This window comes from Mustela nigripes, chromosome X (genome assembly GCF_022355385.1).
Source record: "Mustela nigripes isolate SB6536 chromosome X, MUSNIG.SB6536, whole genome shotgun sequence".
NCBI lineage: Eukaryota > Metazoa > Chordata > Mammalia > Carnivora > Mustelidae > Mustela > Mustela nigripes.
This window is the reverse complement of record NC_081575.1, coordinates 5189395-5216999: the sequence shown is the minus strand read 5'-3', so window position 1 is coordinate 5216999 and position 27605 is coordinate 5189395. Positions and strand designations below refer to the sequence as shown.

General features: G+C 43.1%; 1 protein-coding gene across 2 annotated transcripts in view; it reads left to right on the top strand.

The window, feature by feature from the left end:
• AFF2 (ALF transcription elongation factor 2) overlaps positions 1-25016 on the top strand; it is a 452568-nt gene extending 427552 nt beyond the window's left edge. For both annotated transcript variants that reach the window (XM_059385413.1, XM_059385412.1), the window contains exons 13-20: positions 4199-4494; positions 5253-5316; positions 8161-8297; positions 12419-12490; positions 12820-12913; positions 15277-15329; positions 20462-20652; positions 24539-25016. In XM_059385413.1, coding sequence (XP_059241396.1) covers positions 4199-4494; positions 5253-5316; positions 8161-8297; positions 12419-12490; positions 12820-12913; positions 15277-15329; positions 20462-20652; positions 24539-24660 — 1029 coding nt within the window. In that variant the 3' untranslated portion in view covers positions 24661-25016. The remainder of the gene's footprint in view (positions 1-4198; positions 4495-5252; positions 5317-8160; positions 8298-12418; positions 12491-12819; positions 12914-15276; positions 15330-20461; positions 20653-24538) is intronic.
• Positions 25017-27605: the final 2589 nt, after the last annotated feature.

Here is a 27605-nt window from a genome sequence, read left to right as displayed (position 1 = left end):
AGCAGGTGTGAATTGTCTTTAAAATAGTGACCCAAAAGGATGGAATTTAATAGGTGAATCTGTTGGTAAAAATTGCACAGCTGTGGTTCTAAGCTCAACTAAAGGATTATCCAGCCCTTTGGATTTTCAGCACCACTGCTCTGTTAGCATAGAAAATTGAGACTTTGCATCATTTTTCACATCTGTGCAGTCTTTCCGTCTGTCTCAGGTATAGGTACATAAAGCGCAAAAGCCACAAGCAAAGTGTCACCGGTGAATATTAATGACAAATGCATCTGCTTTTCCATGTAAATGTATGTATGTGCAGATGTGGCATCTGTATGCATCTAGTCTCCTTTTAAGTGTAATGTAAAAAAGCAAATACGGATTGCATGGAGCACTGGGTGTGGTGAAAAAATAATGATACTGTTATGCTGAAAATAAATAAATTAAAAAAAAAACAAATATGGGAAAATCAATGAGCTTTCAAATGTCTTGATGCCAGCCTGGTGGACCCTGGACCAAACATGCCCATTTACCACTCCATGAAAAGCAACAAGGCCTCTGAGCTTGAAGGACTCCAAGGTAGAGTCCTCCATCATCTGAGATGACTGGCATGGCACGCATATCTAGGCCAATTTCATCGCTGGTATGGAGCAATTGGTCTATTGTAAAATAGTCATTTTCCATATGAAATTGTGTGTGTGTGCACGCATGCGCCCACACAATATTTGCATTCACATTTAAAAATGCTGACCTCGTTAGAAATTAAACCATCTACTCTAAACAGTAATTATGCTATCAATCCCATTTTTCATACTGAATGTAATTAATATGGTAAACTCCAACTGGTGCTCTTTTCTCTTGCAAGCTTTAGGAGGACATAAGCCAGACCTAGGCAATTCTCTTCATACAATGCCTGGTGTATTGGCACAGAGAATTAGGTGCCTAATAAAGTTGTGATTGTGACAATGGTAATGCTTACAAGCATCAGCAAATTCATATCTATAAGAACTAAAAGCTACTAGGGAAACCCGATAAATATGGTTCCATCAGCACCTAGAAGTGGATTGCCCTCCTTAAGGAACTCATTGGAGTCTCCCATGAGAGGCTCCAATGACTGACTACCCATTGCCACTTCTTTTCATAAATGACTTGAAACCTGGAAGACAAATACATTTTTGCCTTAGCCTGGAGGTTAGGAGGCTTGGTGCATGGTGTTAAAACTTCAACAGGTTTTCTATGGCCTGGGGCAAATTACAAAAACCACTCTGAGTCCATAAAACGAGTGGATTTGATTAGATGATCTGTAAGGCTTCTTCCAGCTCCCAAAGGATTTTCAATCCTGTGCTCTCAGAGTCTTCTGTATTTTACTTTGGCATGAAGTCTCATTTATTGATTCAATAGATGGCTGAAAATGGATGGAGAACACATTCATGTAACTTGCATGATCATGACTGAACACAGCCATTTCAAGTCATCTATGCCAGGACTGACAACAGTGTCATGTGCATAGTGGATGCAGTGCTTTGGGGTCCTTGTCACATAGCTTGATCATAGAGACAAGTGGGACCATCTTGGGTTGACTCCACTGCCTGGTCCAGGCCATCTGGCTTTGGCAGTGGAAACCTGGAGTTTTAGAAGGCTTCAATGTTTTTCTGTGTTTGGGTTGAATAAAATCCATGATGATTTGTCAAGTATTTTCTCCCTATCCATCCCAACAATTGTTACATGGGTAGCCTCTCACCACATTTCTTTCAGTGAGCTCTTGGTTGTAAGTTTTGATAATCAGAAGATTCAGGGTCGAGTGGAAAAGATAGACTTGCATGGACATAAGGAATGTTCACATTTGGCTTCTATTTTGCAACTGACCCTCTTGAGTCAGGCAGGTATTGTGCACACAGTCAGCAAATTATTGGGAGCATGAGGCTGCAGGGCAGGGGGATGGGGTGGGGTAGCGATGTCAGAAATCAGAGATGGCACCAGTGTTCAGAAAGCTCTCAGTGTGAGGTAAACAATGAGACACGTGCTCAAAGAACTACGATATAAAATGTCTGGTGGGTGGTGTCATAGAGAGGGATTAAGACAGACTTCAGTTCTCTGAAGGGGCAAGGAAGATTAAAACCCCTCTGGCTGGAGACATAGGTGGTTTTCCTGGAGGAGAAGGCATTTGTTGAGCTGGGTCTTAAAAGTTGAGGACAGTTTAGAAATGAAGGGATGTGGTTAAACAAAATGTGATCTGTACATACAATGAAATATTCTTCAGCCTTAAAAGGGAAGGCCATTCTGACATGTGCTATGATGTGGTTGGACCTTGAGGACTTGACGCTGAGTGAAAGAAGCCAGTTGTATGTATTTTACCACAGTTTTTTTTTTTTTTAATTAAAAGTTAGAGCAAATTTTCACCAGGTGAAAAAGGAAAAGTAGTGAAGGGAAGGTTCTTTCAATTCTAAGACTGCACATGAACCAAAGCAGGAAATTGAAGAAGGCAGGTTGTGTCCAGTCTGGGGGAAGGTCTATAGGAATGAGGAGGAGGAGATCAAGAGGAAAGCAGAAGCCAGATTAGGGAGGACCTCACAGGCCAGCAAAGGAGCTCAGCCTTGGGTTTACATTTGGATTCAAGGCAGTGAAATGCATGGAACTTTGTGGAAAAAGGTCCGGCAGCAGAGTGAAAATGGATTGGAAAAGCTAGCTCCGAGGTCAGAGGTCCAGCTGGGTTGCTGATGGTCTCGGTCAGAAGCCACGAGGGCCTGCACTTGGTGGCTTCAGAGCAGGAAGGGACAGATTTGAGAAATGGTGGGGAGATGCAATGAATAGGACTCTATAATGGATTGGATAAGGGTAATGGAGGGGAAGATATTAAAGATGAAATAGAGCAGGGAAATTCACTTTTTTTTTTTTGAAGCTCTTTTCAAAAGAGTTTTAGGATCATTATCATTTTTTGAAATGGAAGAATTTACAGCACTTCAACATATAAAGCTGATTAAAGCAGAGCAGCTCAGATGGAAGGCAAGGTGGGGAGTATACTGGCTCCAATGCTTCTGGCCCAGGGATGACCATAGTGCCCTTACTGACATGGAGAAATCCAGTCTTGGTGATAAGGGAAGACCGTTGCTGCCATTAACAGAAAGAGGGAACTGGTTTTGTTATCAATTTGGTTTCAGGGCAATTTGATGGGCTAATGGCCATCTTGGTGCTAATGAGCCAGAGGTGATCACCACACAGCTGGAGCGTTAGAGAGAGGGTAAGATTGAGGTTTCCATTTGGCAGTGATCTAGATATTATCCAATCTATGCCAACACAAATGGGATTGGCAAATCCTGTCAAGCTCAGGAAAGAAGAGACCTGAGGAATGAACCTTGGGAGACATCAACCTTAGAGAGATAGCAACTCAGACAAGCAGAAGAAGGAGGAGGTCCCATGGCAAACATGGTCAGAGGTAGAACAGTCAAGATCACGCCACAATTGCCGGGTAGGGAGGGCCAAGTGTACCGTGGTCTCACATATACTGTCACAGAAGCACAAATCTTTCCACCTACATTTTTTCGGCTGGATTCCACTCTTTCCATGGCAGTGACAGTTCAGGATGAAACCCAGAAGTCTCTTGCCCATTTAGTTTTTGATCTGTTCAAAATAAGTTTTCACCATCTCAAGACTTCAAAATGAGGAGGCATTCATGTGACATTCACTTCGCCAGACATCAGTCAAGGCCTCAGTGAACAAAAGGGCAGCTTCAGCTTTGGTTCCAGGGTATAAGTCCTGGTTTGCTGCACTGAATTGCAGAGTGACTGGAGTACCTTATTTACCCTAATGGAAGTTTTTGGGCTGTTCCCTTATCAAAAATTTTCATATCAGGGTCACCTCTCTTTCTCTATCCCCCCCACCCATGCTCACTCTTGCTGTCTTCATTCTCCTTCCTCCTTCTTGTCTTTCTCTCCCTACCCCCTTCTTCCTTTCCCCGCCCACATTTCCTATAAGATCTGCCAATGGCTATCTTGTTGAGATAATGATGTAATCACAGCAACTGACTAGCTCCATGGATTGGTATTATCCTAGAACAAGCACTGGTGATCTACCAGGGTCACCTGTTTATTCTCAAGCTGTGTGCATTGTTATCTTTCTTTTGCCTTGTTTCCTACTGTGCTTGACATTAAAAGTCTATGTGAAAAGATGTTCTAAGAGGCTGAACCTTATGGCCACTGTCTGTCCTTTTCCCCAGGATGGAGACACTCCAAAAAAGACAAGCTCTGCTGCCATTACGGTTACCAACACAGCTATTGCCACTGCCACTGTCACTGCTACTGCCATTGTCACTGCCACTGTCACGGCCACTGCAACTGCCACGGCCACAGCCACTACCACAACCACTACCACAACCATCTCCACCATCACCTCCACAATCACTACGGGCCTCATGGATAGCAGTCACCTGGAGATGGCATCCTGGGCAGCCCTGCCTCTTCTGTCCAGCAGCACCGCCAATGTCCGGAGACCCAAGCTCACTTTTGACGACTCGTATGTTTCCCCAGATCATCACAGATATGGTGTGGGGGTGGTGCATGGGGATGGGTGCATGCAGGATGGCTTTTCTAGCACCAAAGTAAGACTTCAGCGGCGGCCCCTCATCCCCACACATCCTCTGTCTGCACCAAGAAATGTCTTTGGCCCATTTTGATCATGGAGCTCTGGTACCATTTCCAAAGACAGGTGCTTAATTCTAGGTTGCTTTGGCCCCCTTTCTTTCTTTCTTTCTTTCTTTCTTTCTTTTTTTTAGTATTTTATTTATTTATTTGACACAGAGAGAGAGAGATCACAAGTAGGCAGAGAGGCAGGCAGAGAGATGGGGGGAAGCAGGTTTCTCAGCAAGCACAGAGCCTGATACGGGGCTCAATCCCTGGACTCTGAGATCATGACCTGACCCAAAGGCAGAGGCTTAACCCACTGAGCCACCCAGCTGCCCCTTGGCTCCCTTTCTTATCCATGTCCTCAGATTGAACAGAGCGCCAGCAGCAGCTAGGTTCATTGGGGTCCATGGGATGTTCGTACAGTGGAATGACTGGGTTGCAGGGGCCAATAATGGATCCCAGTGGGCCATTACACACTTCACATCCCACTTCTGGGCTTCTTTCAAAGTTGGTTATTCTGCAAATGCTAGAGGTCACCTGCCTTCTCCAAGGCATTGTATTGGCATGGATTCATAGCAAAACTATTTGTGGCTCTTCAGTCTTTCGGGGAAAAGATGAAACTTTAAGGAGTCTGTTTTGTTTCTTCAGGGTTCACAATGCTGATTATTACATGCAAGAGGCTAAGAAGCTGAAGCACAAAGCTGACGCACTGGTAGGTTTTTCCCCTCTTGCTGCTTCCCTCCCATTCCAGTATCATGTTTTGAAGGGAAACAAAGAAATCATCTTATCAATAAGTCCAACTGTCTCATTGCTATGCTGACATAGGCAGATTGGGGCTGATTCATTCCTTACACCAGAATTCCCGAGCTCTTGGCAGCATGTTTCCCTGCCCTTATTCATGTTCTCACTCTTCTTTCCCTTGCCCCAACTTCCCAACTTAAATGCCACATACTGTTGCAGGCTTTCGAGTGAATTCGAGATGACTTTTGAAACTGCCCTGGAGAAAGTGGGAAGTCCCTTTGGTTTCAGTAAATCAAAACTGGTGTAGACAGACAAAGTGGTTGACAGCTGGTCAGGTGGCCTCAAAAAATGGCTTTGAGAAACCCAGGTGTGTAGAAAAAAAATGCAGCTCCATGCTGCACTGATTACATGTTTCCAGGTGAGGCCCACAGTCAGGCTAGGACCCCACACAGAGAAATGAAGTTCGGTCATCCAGAGTTCTGAGGACATATGGCCCTGTTTCCTCCAAGGGTCTTGGCCACTGAGACCAACGATGATCTCAGCATGTTGAGTTGCCTTGATTACTCCTCAAGGGGGAGCCTTGAGGGAGCTCCCTCCCTCAAGAGGTCCCTGAGACCTTGGGGGTCTCAGCCACATGTCACAATTACTCAGGAAACTTTAAATAAACCCAATGCCCAAGCCTCACCCCAGATAGATGGAGTCAGAATTTCTGAGATGAGGACCCAGGCATAGATATTAATACTCTCTACTGTCCCCAGAGAAGGGCAGTGCTTCAGTTCAGGGTCCTCACCTCAGTTCAACTCCATTATGTTAAAAAAAAAAAAAAGCCCACTGTCCTCCATCATAACAGTGTGTCTATCCAGGACTTAGCTGGCTCACAATGTTGGACAGTCATTTTCCCACTGTGGTCCAAATTGCTCAGGTATTGTCTACGGCTAACCTTTCTGTGGCAGGAGCGCTCCTTTGAAAGCTACTGTCCCCTGCTTCTGTAGACAAAAATGACAAGGCAGGCTGGGTACCCACTCCACTGGTGATGCTGAAGAGACTCATGGGCTCATGGCGTGGGACCATGTAGGAAAGGTTTGGAGGAACTGAGAAAAATCAGAGCCACAGATATAGATAGATAGATAGATAGATAGATAGATATAGATAGATAGATATAGATATCTATAGATATATAGATAGATATAGATATAGATATCTATCTATATCTATCTATCTATCTATCTATCTATCTATATATCTATATATAGAGAGAGATAGTTAAGAACCAACATCACTCTGTACCTTCCAGGGCTATGTTTATGTGTACCCCTAAAATCACTTTTTGTCTAAGCCATTTAGAAAATGCATTTTCATTTGAGGCAACTCCAACCCCCCTTGGGGGCAAAAGCCAGTTTTGGGGTTAAGTAAAAAAGTCAGACATTGGAATGGTGCATGACCCTCCAGTCCACAGGGCACGAAGAGATGCTGGGCATACTTTTGGTCTTTATGTTTCGGTGGAGGTGTGTGAAAAAAATACCTCAAATAACTCCCACAGGGTTTAGGGGAGAGGTGGTAATGATGGAAACAGAGGTTGAGAGACACTCATTTAAAGGAAGATATCTTTGCTAGGCTCATGTCTGTGCCAGACCCAGAGGCCCCCTGTTGTTTGAACCCCTTGGTTTATGGATGGGGAAACTGAGGCCTGGGACCAGGGTAGGACCTGGCCACAAAGTGGCACAATGACCACGTAATCGTCTCTCTGGACTTTTCAGTCTCTCCTTTTGGAAAAAGAGAGGTTTGGTCTAGAAGATCTTTAGGAAGCCTTCCTGCTGTGGGTTTTTGAATGAGAAATCACTTTGAAAAATCAAGTTGTAAAGAAGAATTTCCTCACAAGAAAGGCAGTCAGAGCCAGATTACCTAAGGAAATAATCAGGTGAGGCACGAGAAGGAGGAGATAGTTTACATACACACACATAGGTTTTCATAAAATTGCTTTGAACATGGTTGAAACCAATATTCTTCCATAACAGCTCACAGTGAGGAAACTGCAGAACATTTATTGTAAAAAGAGTCATTTACAACAGTGGTTCTGTAGGACCTGTAACTCATCATTTTATAGTTGTACTTAATCCTTTTCCAGAAACAGCTACTCTGCCATTTTGAGAATTGAAACCTTCATAGCTGCAAGAAAATATTTTGATAAAAGGTATACAAGAAAATTAAAATAGCTAAATCTGCATTATATTGGTTCTTTTTACATAAAATCTCGTATTAGTGGAATTCTTACATCCAACTATCAAAAAATTGAAAACATTAAATACTGTTATAAAATACTCACTATAAAAGTGTCATATATAGTATTCATTATACATAAAAAAGAAATCAGTATGTCTGAGTCAGTTTAATCATGACCATTATCGGGGCTAAAACCTTTTGCAATAAAATTTTACTAAACTAAAATATTTAGTAGTGCTATATTTTTTGGCTTTTTGACACACTATTTCAGGCCATCATTTACAATGAAAGTGATATGATTCTTGTCAACAGTCACACCGGAAGCTTCACACTTTTCATGACCATAGCATCAATTTGTTACTCCTCCCCTGGGGATGGGGTTGATGTGATCACATAGACTGTATAGGGAAGTTGCCCATGAGTCTCATGAAAAGAAGAGTTTCAGGGCAAGCTCTGCCCATAGTATGCTCCAAGGCCCTGTCTAGTCAATTCCCTGGGGGGAGGGGTGCAAAATGGCCCTGGGGTTGAGATCTGCTCCTTTACCTGGGGGAGAAAAGAGACAATATGCTGTTAACAAGTCATCTTCTTGTTTTAGTTTGAGAAATTTGGCAAAGCCGTGAATTACGCCGACGCAGCCTTGTCCTTCACCGAATGTGGCAATGCGATGGAGCGTGACCCTCTAGAAGCCAAGTCTCCCTATACCATGTACTCTGAGACCGTGGAGCTCCTCAGGTTAATGGCCTTTCTGCAGCCATCTTCCTAAGCTCATCTCAGTCGTAATTAGAAGCTGCTATGTTTTTTTAAAACTATCATTTCCTCCTACTAATGGTTTGTCTTATGCATCTTCTTCTTAGAAGTCATCGTAATTAGTTCTTGCCATTTTTTTAATGTCATGGAAATTTATAATTGATGGACACTACTTTTATAAATTATCCCCTTCAGAGGTTGTAACATGAGTGTTATAATTTACAATATTCATAAAATTAAAATGGAAACATAGTGGGTAGAAGTATAATAATTTCACCATTTGGTATTGGCACTTGCCTTTTCAAAGTGCAGTTTTATAATTCAAGGAAGGTGGCGCTATCAAGATTTCTGTTATAAACCAAGTTTTCTCAGAATTTCTGCATTGGTTGTTAAAAAGGAGGAGCCACTGTTCCTACACAAAGTTGGCTTGAGGGCAGCAGGTATGCATGAACTTCCCCTGTGTCTGTAACTTCAAGGAAACAGACAAGGTGGTAGAAGGGGGAGGGATAAAAATCAGAAGATGGGAATAGGAACCAATATATTAACTGCACAGATTATTGGTCTCATTTGCATTTGAAATGAAATTTCCTGGCCTGCCCCTGATCTTGTGGAATAGAATTTGTGAGTAATCAGAAAAATTCCTGGAAGAAGCGGAAAGAGAAGAAATGCCCACTGTTGTATTTTCCAGCAATGTGCAGATATTTGTAAAATAATTGAAAAGCACCATCATTTGCTGGATGGACTAAATAATTGCTTTTGTTTGAGTGAGCAGTTCCTCACCTGATAAGTCCTTTCTATTCGGGTCACATCTGGCTCGATTAATTGATAATGCCAGGCCTCGCTTTTACTGTTACAAATCGGAGACCCTTGTAATTAAACCTCCAGACAAACATTGGACACACTGAGCATGCATTTTTATCCAGCAAAGTCTTCCAAAAGATCAAAAGAATGCAAAGTATTATTTAAAAAAAAAAAACAAAAAACAACTGTGCTTCCATAGAATCAGAAAAGGAAGTTCAAGTCACTAAAGTAGGGGGTTTATGAGGAAAGCAGCCTCACCTCGCCAGGCAACCACCTTTGGCTTTCCTCTATTCAGAGAAGCATGTAAGGCATCTATATCTCAGACTTGCTTTCTGCTCTGTGAAAGCCACCACTGCCATTCTGTAGCTTTTAATAGGAAATTGATTTCTCAGTGTATTCGAGGCCACCAGTGATTTTCAAAGATGCACAGGATGAAATTTCTGGCAAAAATTAAAAACCAAGGGGCAGCATTAGTGAACAGACACAGAGAAAATTCATGTTCTCTATCCATCCAACATGCAAACTTTTTTTTAAGGCACTTTTTAAATTAGTAAGAAAGTTAAAAAAATACTAATACCTAGTGTTTAGATACACACATGCAGACATGCGCCAAATAATGGTGACCCAGGCCTCACCTTTGCTGGGGGAATGGAACCTGATCATTATAAAATGAGGGAAATTTGGCATTATGGAGGAAAACCTTTACAAATGAGCATTCATATCTTTTCAGCCAGTAATTCAACTTCTGAAAATGTGAATTTCCTGTACTGAAAAAAGTAACTGTGAGAGTAGAGCAAGTTATCTGTATGGTGTTAAGTTTGGCATATATTATAGCACACAATTAGAAGCAAACCAAATAATCAATCACAGAAGAGTAAGTAATTACACTGTAGTACACTCAACAGAATTCTTTGTAGCCAGTGAATATCAGCAATGATGGAGACTATGTAACTGCAGAATTATATACACACTACATTTCTGGCCATGAAAAGCATGTTTCTGCCTGTAGACCATGCGGGAAGGGAAATGAGATCCCAGCTGCAGTAGGGTGAAATGATGGGTGTTTCCCATCTCTCTATATTTTTCTTTCTTCTTCATTTTTTTTTTTTAGGAAAACATATGCTTTCTTAAAGATACAAAAGCAGAGCATTGTATTTCATTTCTGGTAAAAATGCAGTGCGAATCTTGGAATAACATTTATTCCCATTAGAAAACACTTCTTTTTCCATTATTATTTACAGGGGAGAATGTATGGACGTTCACTTTAGAGTCAGTAGTTTGAAACTTTATCTTAATTGTTGATTCCTGAGCAGTTGTAAGAAATGATCAAGGAAGTTCCTCTGGCCTTGTGCCCAGTTTCCCCCAACAGTATCACAAACAAGACAGTGAAATTGACAAAATCCATGGACTTCTTTCAGAGTTTCACATGCACCCCTTCCTGTGCCCTCTGTTTACATTTACAGATTTCACATTTTTTGTAGAGCATGTGTGAGTATATATATGGGAGTGTATATATATATATATATATATATATATATATATATATTTAAGAAAATTTCAGTTGGGAATAAAATGGGCAAAAACAATTTAGGTCTTCTGGTCCCTTGAGGCAACTGAAGTTCCATGAGCCACTCACTTCAAAAGTTGTTGCAATTAGAGGTTAACTAATATGAACATGGGTTTTAGTGGCATAATATGTGGTAGAGAGATTTTTATCACTCTCCGGCAGTATGCTGGCCACAGAGAGAGCCCAGTTTTCTTCCATCAAGCAATTATAGCAGCTCCGAGCCCTGGAAATCTGCAGTAGAAATGTATTTGTGCAAACAAGTGGGACATCACAATGACTTGACATTTCAGTGATCCAGCTGTCAAAGACAGTTTGATTTATTACATAATAAAAATCCTTTCACTTAATATGGCAATAGAAGGGACCCACACCCAGTTCACAAGTCCTTTTGCTGGAAAATATTCTTTCATAGCAGTGGAGCCATAACCAGGAGACAGGGTGCCCGGTCTTAGGGGGCAAAGCTCTGGGGCACCTGGTGTTCTGGGGAGGTGGTTAAAAATGGGGAGTCCATGGTGCAGGCTCTCCATCACCTTCTCATAAATAAGAACGACCCCAGGCTGCCCGCACACTTCCAGCTTCCTTTTGCAATGCTGAACTCAATTACTTATTCCTCCACAGGTACCTGTGAAATTGCATTAAAGCTCAGACAATGATTTTATGCAATGAATTGATTTTCAAGAGTCTAAACGCCCAGAATAGGATGTGCTCAGCTAGAAGAAAAAAATGAGAACCGTTCCACCTTTGACCACCCCAATGTGGAACAGTAACAATTAAAGAGAATGGAAAGACAAAATATATAAGCATCATAAATTAAAGGCTCTTAGACCGGCAAATGCTATGAAATTGACCTTCCTCTTAAAAAAAAATAAAACCACTTTCTATAGGCACATCTTCAAAACATGAGCCATTAGAAAAGACCTTTTTAACTGTGTGATTGTGGGCTCCCCATTCCTGTGTCAGACAGAGTCATGTATTATTTACCTTGTCAGTCATGAACTCAACTGAGACGGACACCTGTGGCCGCCTATCATCGCAGACCAGTCATGCTGGTTAGCTAGAGTGGTCCTCAGGACGGTCTGTGGCCAGCATGTTTTTTGTTTGTTTGTTTGTTTGTTTTTATTTAAATTTCAGTTAGTTAACATACAGTGTTCTATCAGAGGTTTGATACAGTGATTCAGCACCTCCATGCATCCCCCGGTCCTCATCACAACAGGTGCACTCCTTAATCCCTATCACCTGGTTCCCTCTGCTCTCCCCCACCCAAGTCACCATCAGTTTGTTCTCTAGAGTTGAGTCTGTTTCTGAATCTGTCTCCCTTTTTCCTGCCTTTGCTTGTTTGTTTTGTTTTTTCAATTCCACATATGAGTGAGATCATGCGGTATTTGTCCTCCGCTGACTGATCTAGTTCACTTAGCGTGACACACCCTAGTTCCCGCCACATTGTCGCCGATGGTGAGCACTCATTCTTTTTGAGGATTTTGCCACACTATGGTAGCTCCACATCACTGCCCTAGAAGGTGGGCTCCACATTTAGCTGACCTCTCCAGAGCTGACTTCTGTGCACCACTCTTTGGATCATCACGTCACACTTGTTTCCAGGAACTCGTGTTCCTGCCCACCTGGCCTACATTTTCCTCACACCCCGAGCAAATGTGGCACTAAGGCGTTCAGGCAATGACCTCTAGACTCTCTGAAGGGTCATGCGGATGGCACTTGAGCTTGTCCTTTCTCTTCAAAGGTATGCGATGAGACTGAAGAACTTTGCAAGCCCCTTGGCTTCGGATGGGGACAAAAAGCTGGCGGTATTATGGTAAGTCTCACAGAGGTTTCGGGAAAGCAACTGAAATGTCACAGAAGGATTTGAAAACTCCAAATAGACTTAAGCTGCTTACCTCAGATCATTATTCTTGTTTTCCATTAAACTATTAAAGGATAACTAATGGATTTCTTCAGTTGCTGACTAAACATTTACTCTCCTAATTTATACCCTTATCAAGATGGGATTTTAATGCTTACCCCTTCTCTTTGAAGCATTTTCCTTTTTTTTACTTCTGGCTCTCAGTAACTATAAGGGAGGGAGCACAGCCTGTGAATCAGCATTTTTGTAGCATTAACATAATCCTTTCCTCCTCGCCACAGCTACAGGTGTTTATCACTTCTCTACTTGCGGATGTTCAAGCTGAAGAAGGACCATGCTATGAAGTACTCCAGATCACTGATGGAATATTTTAAGGTAATCCTTATTTTGTATATTTTATAAGTACCGGGTGGACATAATCACTAATGAGACATGGCAAGCATGTGATTAAATGTCAAGGTTGTTGCTGCAACAGGCTTAGCCACTGTCATCCCAGCCAGCCATGGCCCTCCTGCCTCTCTCCCTCGGGGCTCAGCAGAGAGCTCACGTTTGATTTGATTCCTGGGAGAGAAGGTGCAGTAGTGTGATCCCTTGATTACCTGCTGGACTGGCCAAATGACCCTTAACATCTTCCTGGTTGCAGTCAGGGGAATGATGCTGCCTTCTACCCCATCTTGCATGGTAGGGACACACCAGGGGACACAGGTTGTGTCCATGGTCATGGCCTGTCTCCTGTGAAGTGAGCAGCCAGCCCAGAAATGTCTTAACAGTGGGATAAGTCGCTGCAGCCACCCTGGGCTCTAGGGGGATAACCATTCCCGTAAGAGCCCTTTAGCCATGGGTAGCCTTGGAGGGCAGTGGTTGCACTTGAAAACTACTGATCAAAATTAATTAATTGATTGATTAATTAAATAATAAAAAAAAACAACTGATTGCTCTGGTTACCAAAATAAACTAGCACATGGTCTAGGGAACCGGAGATTTTAATTCACAAGCAAAAAAGGAAGGGAAGGAAAGGAAAAAGAAAGAAAAAGAAAAGGAAGGAAAGAAGGAATTTTAACTGCAAAATAATGCCAAAATTGGGACTGAGCCCAGATAAAAACTGGCCACTGACTGGCTTCATGGTCTCTGAAGCTTCTGCTTCATTTGCAGCAACCCCCCCCCCCCCCAACTGGTCATGATTTAGATTTGAGAAGGCTCAAGGCTCCTGTTCGTCATGTCTTAAAGGAAAAGGATGATTATTTATTATTATTATTATTATTATTATTTCTGCCGTGTGCATGAGACTGCTTAGCTAAATTGCACCAAAGCAGTTGTCCAAGATGAATTGAACCATGACCCTCATATTGGTCTCCCAAGTGCAGTAAGTGGCACAGGGCATGGTTATAGGAGCACGCCGACTGGACTGGGGGAAAGAGCACATCCACCAGCTACTCCCTGGTGTGGCCACAATTCCATGAAGCTGGTACTCATATAGGGGTGATGCATCAAATACAGCAGCTGCCCATCGCCCCCACTACATTTCCGCTCTCCACCTGTGCCACAGAAAGGTGGCTCTCGAACCTGAGTGGGCATCTGGAGGCCCTGGGGAGTTCATGAACTCTGAGTCCGTGATCCCATTCTCAGAGTCCGCTACTGGAGGTCTGGGACAGGGCTGGAGAGCTGACATGTGTAATGAGTCCCTAGGGGATCCTGCTACCACTGCTGGTCTTGGGCTTATGCTTAGAGAGCCACAGCTCTAGTATCTCTCCTCTTTGGCCTGTTCTTTGTGATGTTCAGGGCATGGTAAAAGTGCCAAACAGATGTTGAATAACTCACTCTTCTGGCAGCTGCTGAGCTGCTTTTAGATGAAAAACTGGAGTTTGCAGAACACAACTTAGATGCAGGTCTCCCTCCATGCTCCAGAGAAGTGTTGCCAGTCTGGGCTCCTGAAAATGCCTGACTCTCCCTAGCATCTCATTTGCAAATGGGGCTGGGCCGCAACCCAAGAGGCAGGGAGGAACATAACATTGGTCTTTGCCAGAGAAGGCCAGCCTGAGTCAGGCTGGGGGTTGGGGGGCTAGTCCTGTGCAATTTGGGCTCTGACCCAGTAATGTCATTGTGGTGAGCTGGACCACTGTCCTAATGTGGCGGTGCTGAATGTTCTAAAGGTATGTGGTCCCCTCAAATGCAGGAGGCCCATTTTTGAAACCAGCCCAGTTCCATTCAGAGGGACAAAGGATCCTCGGTGGTCCATGACAATGCACCCCCGGATCAGTGGCATTGCTAAACAGGGATTTGCCTGTCACTCTGCTCAGTCCTGGCCCATTCCTGGGAAGTCAGAAATTACAGCCCACGTTGCGTCCCAGGAAAAAGTTTGCCATGGGAGCTAAAGGTGAAAGGCTTGCCAGTACTCTGAAGAGCTTGTTTTGCAGAATAAATTTCAGATGAGGATAATTAAGCCACTTCTTGGAGAACTGAGTCTGATTTCACTGGGCCTTTTAGTATATAAGATCTTTCATCAAGTGACTTGCATGGTCCTGATTGGAGCCCGCTAATTATCCTACCCAGCTATTTTCATCGAGTGTGCGTCGTGGTGTGCTGACGTGCACTTAACATCCCAGCTCTGAGAACAGAACAGGAGGCATCCCGAAACGCTGCAATCAATATTAATGTACTCGAAATCACACTTCCATCTGTTTCTGAATTAATAAAACACAAAATAGATGTCCTTATTTCCCTCTCTCTCTCTTTTTTAGCAAAATGCCTCAAAAGTCGCTCAGATACCGTCTCCCTGGGTAGGCAATGGAAAGTAAGTATCTTAACGAAAATTGCTTTTTCAGAAACTCAGCTATTTAAGAGACCCCCCCCCCAAATATTTTGTATCAACAACTCAGGAGCGAAGGTCAGTCCTGAGACTAGAGTAATTTTTGTGCACACGAAATTCTGGTCCAGTTTCAGCTAAGGGCAAGACAGAAAAGTTTAATGGATGTAATTCCAAATTTCTTCAACTATTTGATCTTTAAGCCAAATTATGGTCATAAAAATATCTGTTAATGAGATGGCAAGCACCGTGACATTTAAAGGGAGGCAGGGTAAAGTTAACTCCATGGCAGTGATTATTCAATGATTCACTTGGTAATGAAAGACCAATGAAATATTCATTGATACATACTAAGTGCCATTTAATAAAACCAAAGGCATAATAGTGTTGAGAATGTGAAGGCACTTAGTCAGCCAATTATCTGAGCCTTCATGGTGATTTTTATGTTAATACTAAAACACCCTGACCTAAAATACATAAAAGCATCCACTCTACTGCTGATCTAAGGCTCAGCAGAATCCCCCAATTTCTCCTCTGCTCAGAGTTGGAAGAGCACCCACTGGGTTCTTGAGGCTGTCCCAAGCTCCCAGGGGGACTCAGGGAGGGGCAGGGCTGGTGGGTGGGGCACAAGGGTCCCTTCCCAACACCGAGTGTGTTCCTCTAGCTCTAAAGGGAAAGAGCTGGACTCCTTGGTATCTGAGGCCCCTGCAAAGAGCCATTCCTGCTAAGAGGAAGATTTGGAAGACCAGTTCTGTCCCTGTAGTGACCTGGCACAATGCCTGCCCTTCTGTGCTTGAGCATCAGTGTTCCTTCTGATTCCAGTCCCTCCCTCCTGACCCCAGGCCCACTTGCCACCACCACTGGGAAGGGAAACTCTGTGACTGCGGACCCAGGGTTTGACAAAGAGCTGCTTTTTCCATTTCTCCTTGTTTCAAAATTCTTACGTCTCTGGTCCATACATTTTCTTCCAGAGTATGATAGTCTCCTTTTGCCACTTTATAAATATCTACAAAGCGAATTCTCCAAGCAGTGGAACAGGAACTCTACTTCGATATCATAAAAACATTCAGAGTGAGGGAAGAGACCCATTAAAAACTCTGCATTATCTCAATTACTGTATTGAAAGGAAGTACCCTTTAAATTGTTGATTAAGTCTTACTTTTATATTGATGAACTAAAGCAAAAGAATGCTTCTCGCTAGAAGTTGAGAAAATAAAAATAACCATTGAAAGGCCCAGGGAAAGCTATTTCTCTGAGCACAGAGTAGAGTGAGGGCAAGTTCAGGTAAGCAGCCATTAAAGGATTTCTGGGATTTTTTTTTTTCTTTTAATTCTGAAACGAAAGAACTAGAATGCGTCCTAAGCTTGTGAAGTCACATTAAAAGCCTCCTGAAAGGATGTTTTAGGCAGCTTCTGTGTGAAGAAAGCTCACTCCCTTTGGTGGGCCAGAAAGATTTTGAATGAAGTAACTCCAGAGGGTCACCCAGGGGTTGCATCCCATTCATTCAGCAAACACCTCAGATGCATTTCCACATGAGAGGCACACCTGACTCCGATGGGATCCCTGTACTCCAGAAGCACACAGTCTAGTGGAGGGAGGTGACAGATGTGTACAAAGGTCTATGGAAGCCCAAGAGAAAATAAGCTTGGTCTTCCCTGGATGGTCACGGAGGGCATCTTCTATACAAACAAGACCATAGCCTGCTTTCCCCAACACATGAGTGTGGCTGGCCCCAACAAACACCTTCCAGAAGCAGCAACTCCTGACCATGAAGACTGGGGGAGAAAATTGCAAAGAAGCAGTTGGAAGAAGGAGAAGCACAATCTGCTTAGTACTGAACATGGATTGGCAGACTTTTTCTGAGGCTTAGATGTAATATCTGAGCACCATGTTTGGCACATAGTAACTTTACCATTTGAGCTGGAAAGCATACACTGTCCCATACACTTCGCCTTGGGCACTTATTCTAGCTTGTCAGAAACTTAAGGGTCTTCTCCCCTACTAGACCATTTGTTCTTCCTAATAAGGGGCTATTCATTATTTCATTTACCACCTATTTGCTGAGTGTGTACTATGGATGAGACACTCTGCCAGGCACTTCACAGGCACTTGACACCCCATCCTTGTGCTATATGTTGTGCTCCTACCCTCTCCAGAGCCTCTTCTATGTAGTGGATACTAAATAATGACAGAGGGATGGTTGGAAGCCAGTTCATTCATTTATTTAACTAACATTCATTAAGTACATAGTATGTGCACCAGGCACTGTTCTAGATTCTGGGCATAGACATAGACAAAAATCCCTGCCCTCCTTGAGGTCACCTTCTGTTAGAAGAAACAGAAAAAACTATGTTTTTTGCTAAATGGTGGTAAAGGTCATAGAACAAATGGAAACCAGGAAGGGAGATAGAAAGGTTATCTGGGGATTGTGTGGGGAGCAGGACACCCATCTTGAATTGGAATGTTAGAGAAGGATGGTGGAGAATAGTCCATATAGATACCTAGGAGAAGTGCATTCCAAGCAGGACAACAACCATCTTCCAAAGTGGGGTGTGCCTAATGAGTCTGATGAACAGCAAGGGGGTGAGTGTGGCTAAGAAATGGATTGGACCAGTGTGCTAATGGTGAAAGCAGTGGGAAGTGTGTGCCTGTGTGTACACCCTCATTTGCATGTGTCCTGAAAGTTTGAAAAGAAAGGCAAGATCTACAAGTAGACCCCAGAAAGAAAACAGGACAAGGAACTCCAAGCTGTGTGGAAAGCCAGGTAGGAGTTCGAGGCCCCCCGAGATGAGCGTTGCATTGTGCCCTTGTAACCAGAGTCACAGCCTTCCTTAGGCAGGTTGGAATTCTTTCATCAGTACAATGTGGCCTGCAGATACACTCATCAGGAAGTTACTCCTAGAGCCTCATGGAAGATCCACCATGACCAGAAGCAAACTCGTGCCCTAGCTTCCCTTGCATCTGCTACTGATTGTTTACAAAAAAGTAGGCAATAAGAGGCAAAGAAAACCCTTCAATGAGCATTTTGATGTTGTAAGCTCAAAAGACATTTTCAAGATGTACAAAGTAAGAAGAGGTGGTGTGTTTCCCTTTGTGACTTCTGGACATGATTGGAAATCATCAAATCCACCCTTTTCTTTCAGTCAAGGAAAGGCTCAGCAAGGGGAAGGAAGGGACATGCCTGGAGAACACAGAAATTCAGGGCAGAGCCAGGGTTAGAATACAAGTATCCTGGGATTCCAGTACATTCTGTTCCCAGAATGACATGCTTCCCCTTTCAGCATTTGAGACACCTAACAGCTTTGTGAATTTTCTCCAGAGATTACAAATGAAGACATACCCACTTCTTGCCTTAATTTGGCATCGAAGAATTAATGACCACTACTTAGAGAAAAGAAAATAGCATTTGTAAGCAACCACAACAAAGAAATCCAGCATTCCCTGCCCTGTGTGTGTGTGTGTGTGTGTGTGTTTTGGGGTGGCTTTTTTTTTTTTTATCATTAGTTAACCCTTTTGTGCTTAGGCTCTTTAGCTTAGAAAGGAGCCACTCCACCCCTGCCTTGAGAATAAATCTTTCCACCAAGAAGTGTCAGAAGGTCTCAGAAATTAGAAATAGAGCACCAAACTTTCCCACCCTCTCACAGACAAGTGCAGAGTGAGTTTGAGGATCCCCTTTCCCCCTCATACTATAATATGCCAGAAGATATGCTCTGTTTCCAGAAATGGACCAGAGCACTCACAGGGCCTGGCACAACTTGCATGAGTCTTGAGCCAAGCATATCTGTTTGAGTTGCCCCTGACTTGAGTTAGCAGTAATGGTTGAGGCCAACCATTGCCTCAAATCCTGTGTGCATGGTACCTGTCAGGGTGCATGTCCACTCTGTGAGCACAGATCGGCTCCGAGGAACACAGACAGCCACCCGGGAAACCTAGAGTTGCCAGCAGCTACAGCTAGGAATGGTGAGGGAGAGTGAGAAGATGCCTTGATGATCTATCTGCTCGTTGTGCCTGGAGGAAGGAAAAGGAGTCCCAAACACAAATTTCCCCGTTTCTCCCACTCCCCCTCAAATGTTCTACTGTAACAAAGTGGTACATCGGGACACCACAGGGCAGTCCTTGGAAGTCTCCATGAAGGAGGATAGGAAGGCTGGGGGAGGGGCATGGAGTTTGCTCACAGCCATAGGAAGCCACCCTGGCCTTCCCTGCTCTGTATGGACTGTGGGGGACTCCTTGTTGCTGATGTTAAGGAACTGAACCAAAATCTGTATCCAGACATTGGATCTGCCCAAAGTAGGACCTTCAGAGACTTCCCTTCATGAACAGCGCGCAGGTGTATGGTCAGCAATTAACAGCCATCTCTGGAGCATGTCTTTGAGAATCTTGAAGAGATATTCAGAATCTTAGTTTTTCCGGCTTCCCTAATACTTCTCCTTCTCCCCAATAGCCTCCTTGGGGGGCTTTCAAGAATTGCACTTTGTTTATTGTGGTGACTGTATTTGGAGCAAATTGTCATTGCGGTTTCCACAAAACACTTTGTGGAAGTATTGCACATCAGGCCTTTCCTTGCTGCCAGTAGCCATTTTGGAAACAGGTAGAGAAATCATCACAGCTCTGAGTGGCGTCTTTCTCTGAAACATCACAACACTTGTTATATATATTCAAAATAAGAGCTACATGTGTGGAGAGAATGAATGCCAGCAAAAGATTCACCCAGCTCCCCCTGCTATCTTAAAACAAAAGAATCAGTGTGGATGGAGTCACTTGGGGTTTTCAGAGGCAGTGAGACATCGGTGTTCAACTGAGTTAGAAAAAGAGAAGCATGGCTCATTCTAGAGCTTGGCCCTGTAGTCCTGCGTGGGTTGGTCAGACAAGGCCCGAATGCAGTGATAAATAAGCTGTTTCTACTCTGGGGCTTCTAGAGAAAACGAACGTGTTGGCAGAAGCCACAGAATGTCCTCTGAAAGCAAGCTTCACTGAAGCTGGGCTTCATATATGCTCACCACCCTAAACCTCATGTGCCAGTGACCTTCTCCTGAGGTCTCAGCATAGGAGGGAGTCCTCGAGGCTGCGATCACTCTTTGCGACCAGCCTCACCAGGTTGTCTCTTCCCCTTCCCCCAGGAACACTCCATCCCCGGTGTCTCTCAACAATGTCTCTCCCATTAACGCAATGGGCAGCTGTAACAACGGCCCGGTCACCATTCCCCAGCGCATTCACCACATGGCCGCCAGCCATGTCAACATCACCAGCAATGTGTTACGGGGCTACGAACACTGGGACATGGCCGACAAACTGACAAGAGAGAACAAAGGTATGCTTACCCCCTCCGCCCACGCTCATTAGCCATAGTAGGGTTAACGGTGCAAGATGCACTTGAGTTTTCCATGGTGCCTTATCTTCGCATCTCTCTGATTTCCAGGGTGTAGAGGAAAGAGAGGTTAACTCAGGGAGGACACAGTAACCAATGTTTTGGTTTTTTTTTTTTTTTCTGAGAGAGTGAACAAATCCTGGGATTTTTTTTTTTTTTCCCTCCTTCAAAGCTTAAACTAATCTGAGCTGTGAATGTTGGCAAACAACCATTTCAGATTTGCCATCCATGGTAAGGATGGGCAACGAGAAACAGAGGTGAAGGAAAAAAAGAATGATTTGCAAATTAATTAAGATCCCGTTGGCCTCTGTGTGTCAAATTTAATTTTGGGGGTTTTTTGTTTGTTTTGGTTTTGGTTTTTGGTTTTTTTCTTTTTTTGGAGAGTTGAAGTTGAACTGAGGGCCTACCACTTTCATTACAACTGTCGGCTCCAATGAGCACATGGTAATACAGCTTGTATTCAGAAGCAAAGGCCAAAGCTCAGCAGGTATTTTTCACATACTGACAGCTGGTCTGAAGGATCAGGGTCCTGTTCATGGTAACATATGGTTCTTTGCTACAGAACCAATGCAGGGAGGACCCTGCTTCATCAGAGAGTGAGTCAGTGGTCTCTGGCAACTCCTGCCTCCATCTTGTGACCGTGGCTATTGCCTGGGTTCACAGAGAAGCCTCACTATGCTCATGAAGGAGGGATGCATGAACAGACTACAGTCTTGCCCTGGCCATTCATTCGGCTTGGCTGATTCTGGCAAAGAGGGGCCCAGCAGTTTAGAGGAGCAGAACTGTCTGGCCATGATAGGGATAGATGAGGCAGCAAATGATAGGGCAAATAGTACAGTATCTGGCATGCAGAAATTGTGGCCTGATTTCTTCCCAGTTACGAGTGTAACTGATATGCGCAAATAACCCCAGGGGTCAGTGTAAGTTTATAGCCAGGCTGTGGGTTGAAGTCTCAGGTGATGGAATGTGCTCTGATAGCCACAGAATCCTGGAATCATATAGATATGTAATAACATGGAGTAAGAAAATAAATATTTGCTGGTAGCTGGGAAGGGTGCTGATTTTGAAGCCTGATCATTTAAGTTGGAATCCTGTCTGGGTCATGCAGTGCTGGGCAACCTCAAGCAAATTACTTAAATCTCTGAGCCGCTTCCTAGCTTCCATTTCTGTAATGGATATAGTAATGTATGTTGCCTCATTTGTCTCTGTTTTGTAGATAAGTGAGGTGAGATTAAGAAACTAACCTCTGACATCACAGCTCTTAATGTTAGAAGCAGGAATTGAATCTAGAACTCTAAACCACTAGCTACACTGCCCATTTAGAGAGCGAGATTCATAAGAGGTCCTCAGAGAACTTCACTGAGCTCCTGCCCTCAGTTACCTGAGTGATGGGCAATTCTTCCCTTCTCTACTTCTCTAAGCTTCTGAAAATCCAAGGACAACTGGCCCAGTTGGCCAGGTCCATCCAAAAGTTCTAGAATTGCAAGTGAAAGCATAAGCATCTTAAGACTTGCCTAGCTTGTGGGCCTCCACTCGCCTCTTTTATTTTGTATTGGTAACTGGAGGGCAGTTCAATATTTATGGATTTCCATCATAATTGCATCCATTTTCAAAATCTGTTAAGGTAATTCCTTCAAAATTAACCACAGAACTTTCCAGGAGCCATGTGCTGGCTGTGCTGATATCCAAGGGAAAGGGAGCTAATCTTATCTTTAGCACAGTGTGTCAGGAGTTGTTAAGTTCCCCTGATAATCAGAACAGCTCTGCAGTCTGCTCAGAGTCAGAGAGACTTCCCCATCTGTCTGGTCCACCTGGAGCTGGGAACGGCAGAGCTTCCCTCCTGACTGGGGACAACCATGTCCTTGCACTCCACCTGTGCAGCTTCAGGCAGAGGACTCTGGACCTAAAGTCAGCCAATGAGGGTAAGGCTGCCCCCTGGCCTTTCGTCTAGAAGCCTTATCCCCTACCTCCCCAGCTTCTTACTCAAAGCTACTCTTTAGAAGTGTGATCTGGGGATGACTGGGTGGCTCAGTCGTTGGGCGTTGGCCTTCAGCTCAGGTCATGATTCCAGGGACCTGGGATTGAGTCCCACATGGGACTCCCTGCTCAGTGAAGAGCCTGCTTCTCCCCCTGCCTCTCCTTCCCGCTTATGATTTCTCCCTCTCTCTCTTATGCTCTCTCTTTCAAATAAATTAATAAAATCTTTAGACAAATAAAAATTAAATAAAAAATGTTTAAAATTTAAATATTTTTTTTAAAATGGCGACCTGGATATCTAGTTAGGAATGCCACAGCAGGTTGTGCACAGAACACCCAGGGGGGCATCCTGGCTCACGGGCGGCTCACATTCATTCAGCAGCACCTAGGTCCTTTAGCATTCCCCTTAATATTGGGTCACATAAGAAAATATTTCAGGTGCCAAAAATAATTTACTCCTTTATCAGCAGAAATTACTTTTATTGCATAGTACAGGTTTAAAAGTATCACATAATCAAATGAAGTCAATACCTAGAGAAGGAGCCCATATGTTATACATAATGTGAAGAATCAGTGCACTGTTTCTGGCAATAGCATCTGCGGGTCAATCAAGCACATGGAACATCCCAGCCCCTTTAAGGTAGACTTCAGTACACACCATCCCCACTGCTGCCAGATTCCTCACCACAAACTGGAACAGGCGGGATGTCCTCACAGTTAGGGCTCCCTCCTCTGTTGAGAGCTGACAAAGAGGACACCCAAGAGTCCTCCCATAACCAAGATCAACACAATTGTGGACAAATAAATGCAGATATGAAAAGGGGATGCCTAGATACTTTTCTAGACATCACATAGTCTTTTCCACATACCCCCTCCCCAATCCAAAGCAGACTGTCCCAAACCCCAGCTCCAGTGGTTAGCAATGTGGCCTCAGCACTGCCCCTTCTCCAGATCAGCTAGAGGGGAATCAGCCTGAGTAGCCTTTTCATCCATGTCCTTCACAGCAAGGAAGGAGTTGTTCACGACAGATATTTGCAGGTCATTTCCCTTCCCTAAAGGAATTGGTAATAAGACTTACTGAATCAGATGTCTTCTAGATGTTTATTTAGCATTAGCTGCTGATAGCTGTAGTTGCTGTCCAGGTTCACTGGCTATGTCTGCAACATGCCAAGAAAAATCCGTAAACTCAGTTCATTTAGACAAAGGGAAAAGAGAATACTTTCAATTCAGTAACACATACAATGGCAAATGGCCCAATGTCCTATTGACCATGGCTCCCTACCATTTTGTGTATCTGAAAGTCTTTCTAAATATTAATTTGTAATATCTAAAAATACAAATTCTCTATGTAATGTTAAAATATATTTAAATATATTTTATTTTAGGTATGTAATTTATGTGTATATTTTAAAATATATGTGTTATACTTTTTTATTATATGAACATAGATGATACATTTTTAGATATAATGTTGTGATGTGTGTGTGCATGCATGCACACACAGACCTCACAAACCTCCACAGGATTATAATATACTTATAGAATCCACTATTGGAAAGAATATATAGTGATTTGCAAAAACTTACTATGAATCAACAAATTTAAATTGATTTGTGGTTTGTGAATCACAGTAACACAAACATTAATTATGCTGCAGAATTTTTGGATCTACGTAAAGATTAAAATAATCATGCCTCCTATATATATGGAGATTTGGTCCCCTAGAATAAATAATGAAAATTTTCCCAATGTCCACGTGGTTGTGTTATCATGTAAAGGTAGCTGAAGCAATCTGGCATGTATTTCTGTGATGATATTCAAAGGCCCGACCAAGGTCTGCTCTGATTTTCAGAATTCTTCGGCGATCTGGACACACTGATGGGGCCCCTGACCCAGCACAGCAGCATGACCAACCTCGTTCGCTACGTTCGCCAAGGACTGTGTTGGCTGCGCATCGATGCCCATTTGTTGTAGTGGGGGCCCCCATCTCCAGCATCACCACCCTTCACTCTACCTCTACCAGAGCACCAATGGTCACTGGTGGAACTCCACTCACTTGGGAAAGTTCTCTTTGCTTATGTTTGTTTTTACCCTTCTTTTGATATCTGTGAAAAACAGAAGTTCTTGTAAGTGGACACTACAACTTGAGAGCAGTATGTTTTATTACTTAGTCATTTTTCAGTATTTTATATGCATTTCTCAGATCCCACCATCCTTTTGTGCTTGATACAATGATACAGTCCCTACAATATTGTTGTAAGCCCACACTACCCAAAACAAAAAATGAGAAGTACTTGTGATGATAACACATTCCTGAGAAATGAAATGAAATGAAATGCCATATATATATATATATATATATATATATATATATATATATATTCAAAGGACCTACAAAGATTCAAATTTTCCACAATAGCTATTCCCCAAACTGTACTCTTATGTCCAGAAAAAAAACATGTATTTCAGAATCCATTGTTAAAATTTTGTGGTTCCCACAGACCCAGTATCCAGGTGAGAATTTTCATTGTCAACCCACTGGTTAGATGTTGTAGCCACATCATAAAATCAAGAGTATTAAGAAAATAAACAAGCATAGCAATGCCACTCTCAAACCAATACTACATACAACCAGAGGACTTTCTTGCTGGCATCCCTTCTCTGATGCCCTATTTTTAAAATGTTAATGAGATGAAGTGGCAACATTTATTTTGACAACTTTAAGGCATCAGCTGGCATTAAATATTTTTGAACTCCCTGATCTGAAGCACAAATCCTCACCTGGGATTCTATTTGTGTAAAGCTCTCCTTCTGAGGGGCAGTTAAATGGGTGTACACCCTAGGAGCCAAAATACTGCACTCCAGTTTTAGAGATGAGAGATTAGAAGTCTGGAAATGTCCAAGGAACTCATACCTCTGCCTCTATTGCAGCTGGTAGGCAGGTCCATTGCTGGAAGGATATTTTTATTGTATTTTGCTCAAATCTCAGAAAACAAATTCAAGTTATCACTACCTAGGAGTTAAAATATACAGTTTGCTTCTAATTATAATCCACATTTTCTAGTTCACAGTGTTTCTCCTTCTCCTTCTCCTCCTCCCCCTCCTCCTCCTCCTCTTCTTCCTCCTCCTCTTCTTCCTCCTCCTCCTCTTCCTCCTCCCCCTCCTCCTCCTCCAACTACTACCCTCCTCCTCCTCCTCCTCCCTCTTCTTCTTCTTCTTCTTCTCCTTCTCCTCCTCCTCCTTCTACTTCTTCCTCCTCCTCCTCCTCCTCCCCTCCCCCTCCTCTTCTTCCCCTTCTTCTTCTTCTTCCTCTTCTTCTTCTTCTTCTTCTTATTATTATTATTATCATAATCATCCTACTTCCTCTCTTTCTTCTTCTTTTTCTTCTTCTTCTTCTTCTTCTTCTTCTTCTTCTTCTTCTTCTTCTTCTTCTTCTTCTTCTTCTTCTTCTTCTTCTTCTTCTTCTTCTATTTCTTCTCCTCCTTCCCCTCCTCCTTCTCCTCCTCTTCTTCCTCCTCCTCCTCCTCCTCCTTCTTCTTCTCCTCCTTCTTCTTCTTCTTTCTCTTTTCTTTGATATTTCTTTGCCTTTTGGGGGGCTCATTAACTTTTGACTGAATACTGAAATCAGTGATGTTATTCCAGTCTATATTAGCATGAATCATTTCCATGAACATTCCAGGGAAAACCCCAAGCTCTCTAAGTAGTGGCTAACCCTTTAACTAAAAATAATTCTTGAGGTAACACTTCACTCTAGGGTGATTTGAAAGAGCCCTGAAGATTGGGAACAGCTCACCTAATTTGGAGATATTTCCACATCATTTGTAACTATTGTCACCCTTTTTGATCCTCCACATTCATTTTATGTCCCCAAACATCACCATGTAAATATCATCTTTGGTGTTCCATCTCACCAGAAGAATCCCCCACCTGTAGTCAACACTTGTCATATGTTAGTTCTTTATGATTACCTGCTGGTATATGATTCCATGTCACCTTGATTCTGTTGAGTTTATTGAATTCTGTTCACTGAGTGATGACCAGACAAATAATAGACATATGCACATGAAAGGTGCAAACTTGTGTGATTCTCAAAGCCAGTCATGCAACTCTGTGATAGGAACAGCAAGGGATCACCCTGCACTCTCATTGTTGAGGTTAGATACATTCCCAGTTGCAAAAGTGCCAGACTCGAGCTCCACTCTGGTCATCTTTGAGTTCAAGACCCTTTGTTTTATAATGAAGTTGTGGAAGTTGTACTCCAACAGCTGAGGCCATGTGGTCAGGTGACACAGCAGCTGAACCTAGCACTATCTATGCTCCCGGTGTGGTTGAGCTTCATATTCGCAGTCTTTGCAACAACACACACACATGCAGATGTGCATACAGACAAATCAAACTGGAGAGAATCTTCTCTGAGCCTCTTAAAGGGGGAAAATGGTAATATGAAAGACTCCAAACACCTAAGGTGTGTGTCACATATAAAAATGAAGCTGATGGCTTTGTAGTGACTCAAGTTCTCTCTTCACATTTCCATGGCTTACCAGGTAGAGCACCTGACTATTACTGCATAATGAAGCCCACTGGCTTGACTTGTAAATTCAATCTAAACCATGATCCTAGATTTAGGATTTAGGGGTAGATTCTTGAAATTCAGTCTCCAGAAACTAGACACTTACATGTTAGGGGCAGTTTCCAAAGGAAACCAGCATCTTGCTTCGTGAATGAAAGGCCCATAGCTCTAGTTTCAGCGAGTCCTTTTATCTACTTTACATACAACAGGGAGGCATCAGAGAATCCTGCTACCTGATGTCACCTCCAGTGGCTGACCATACAGTGTGTGCCAAATCAGCAGCACGATGATCACATCTGACAATTGAATCCAGGATCATCACCTGATTATTTAGCAGATTCATTTGTAA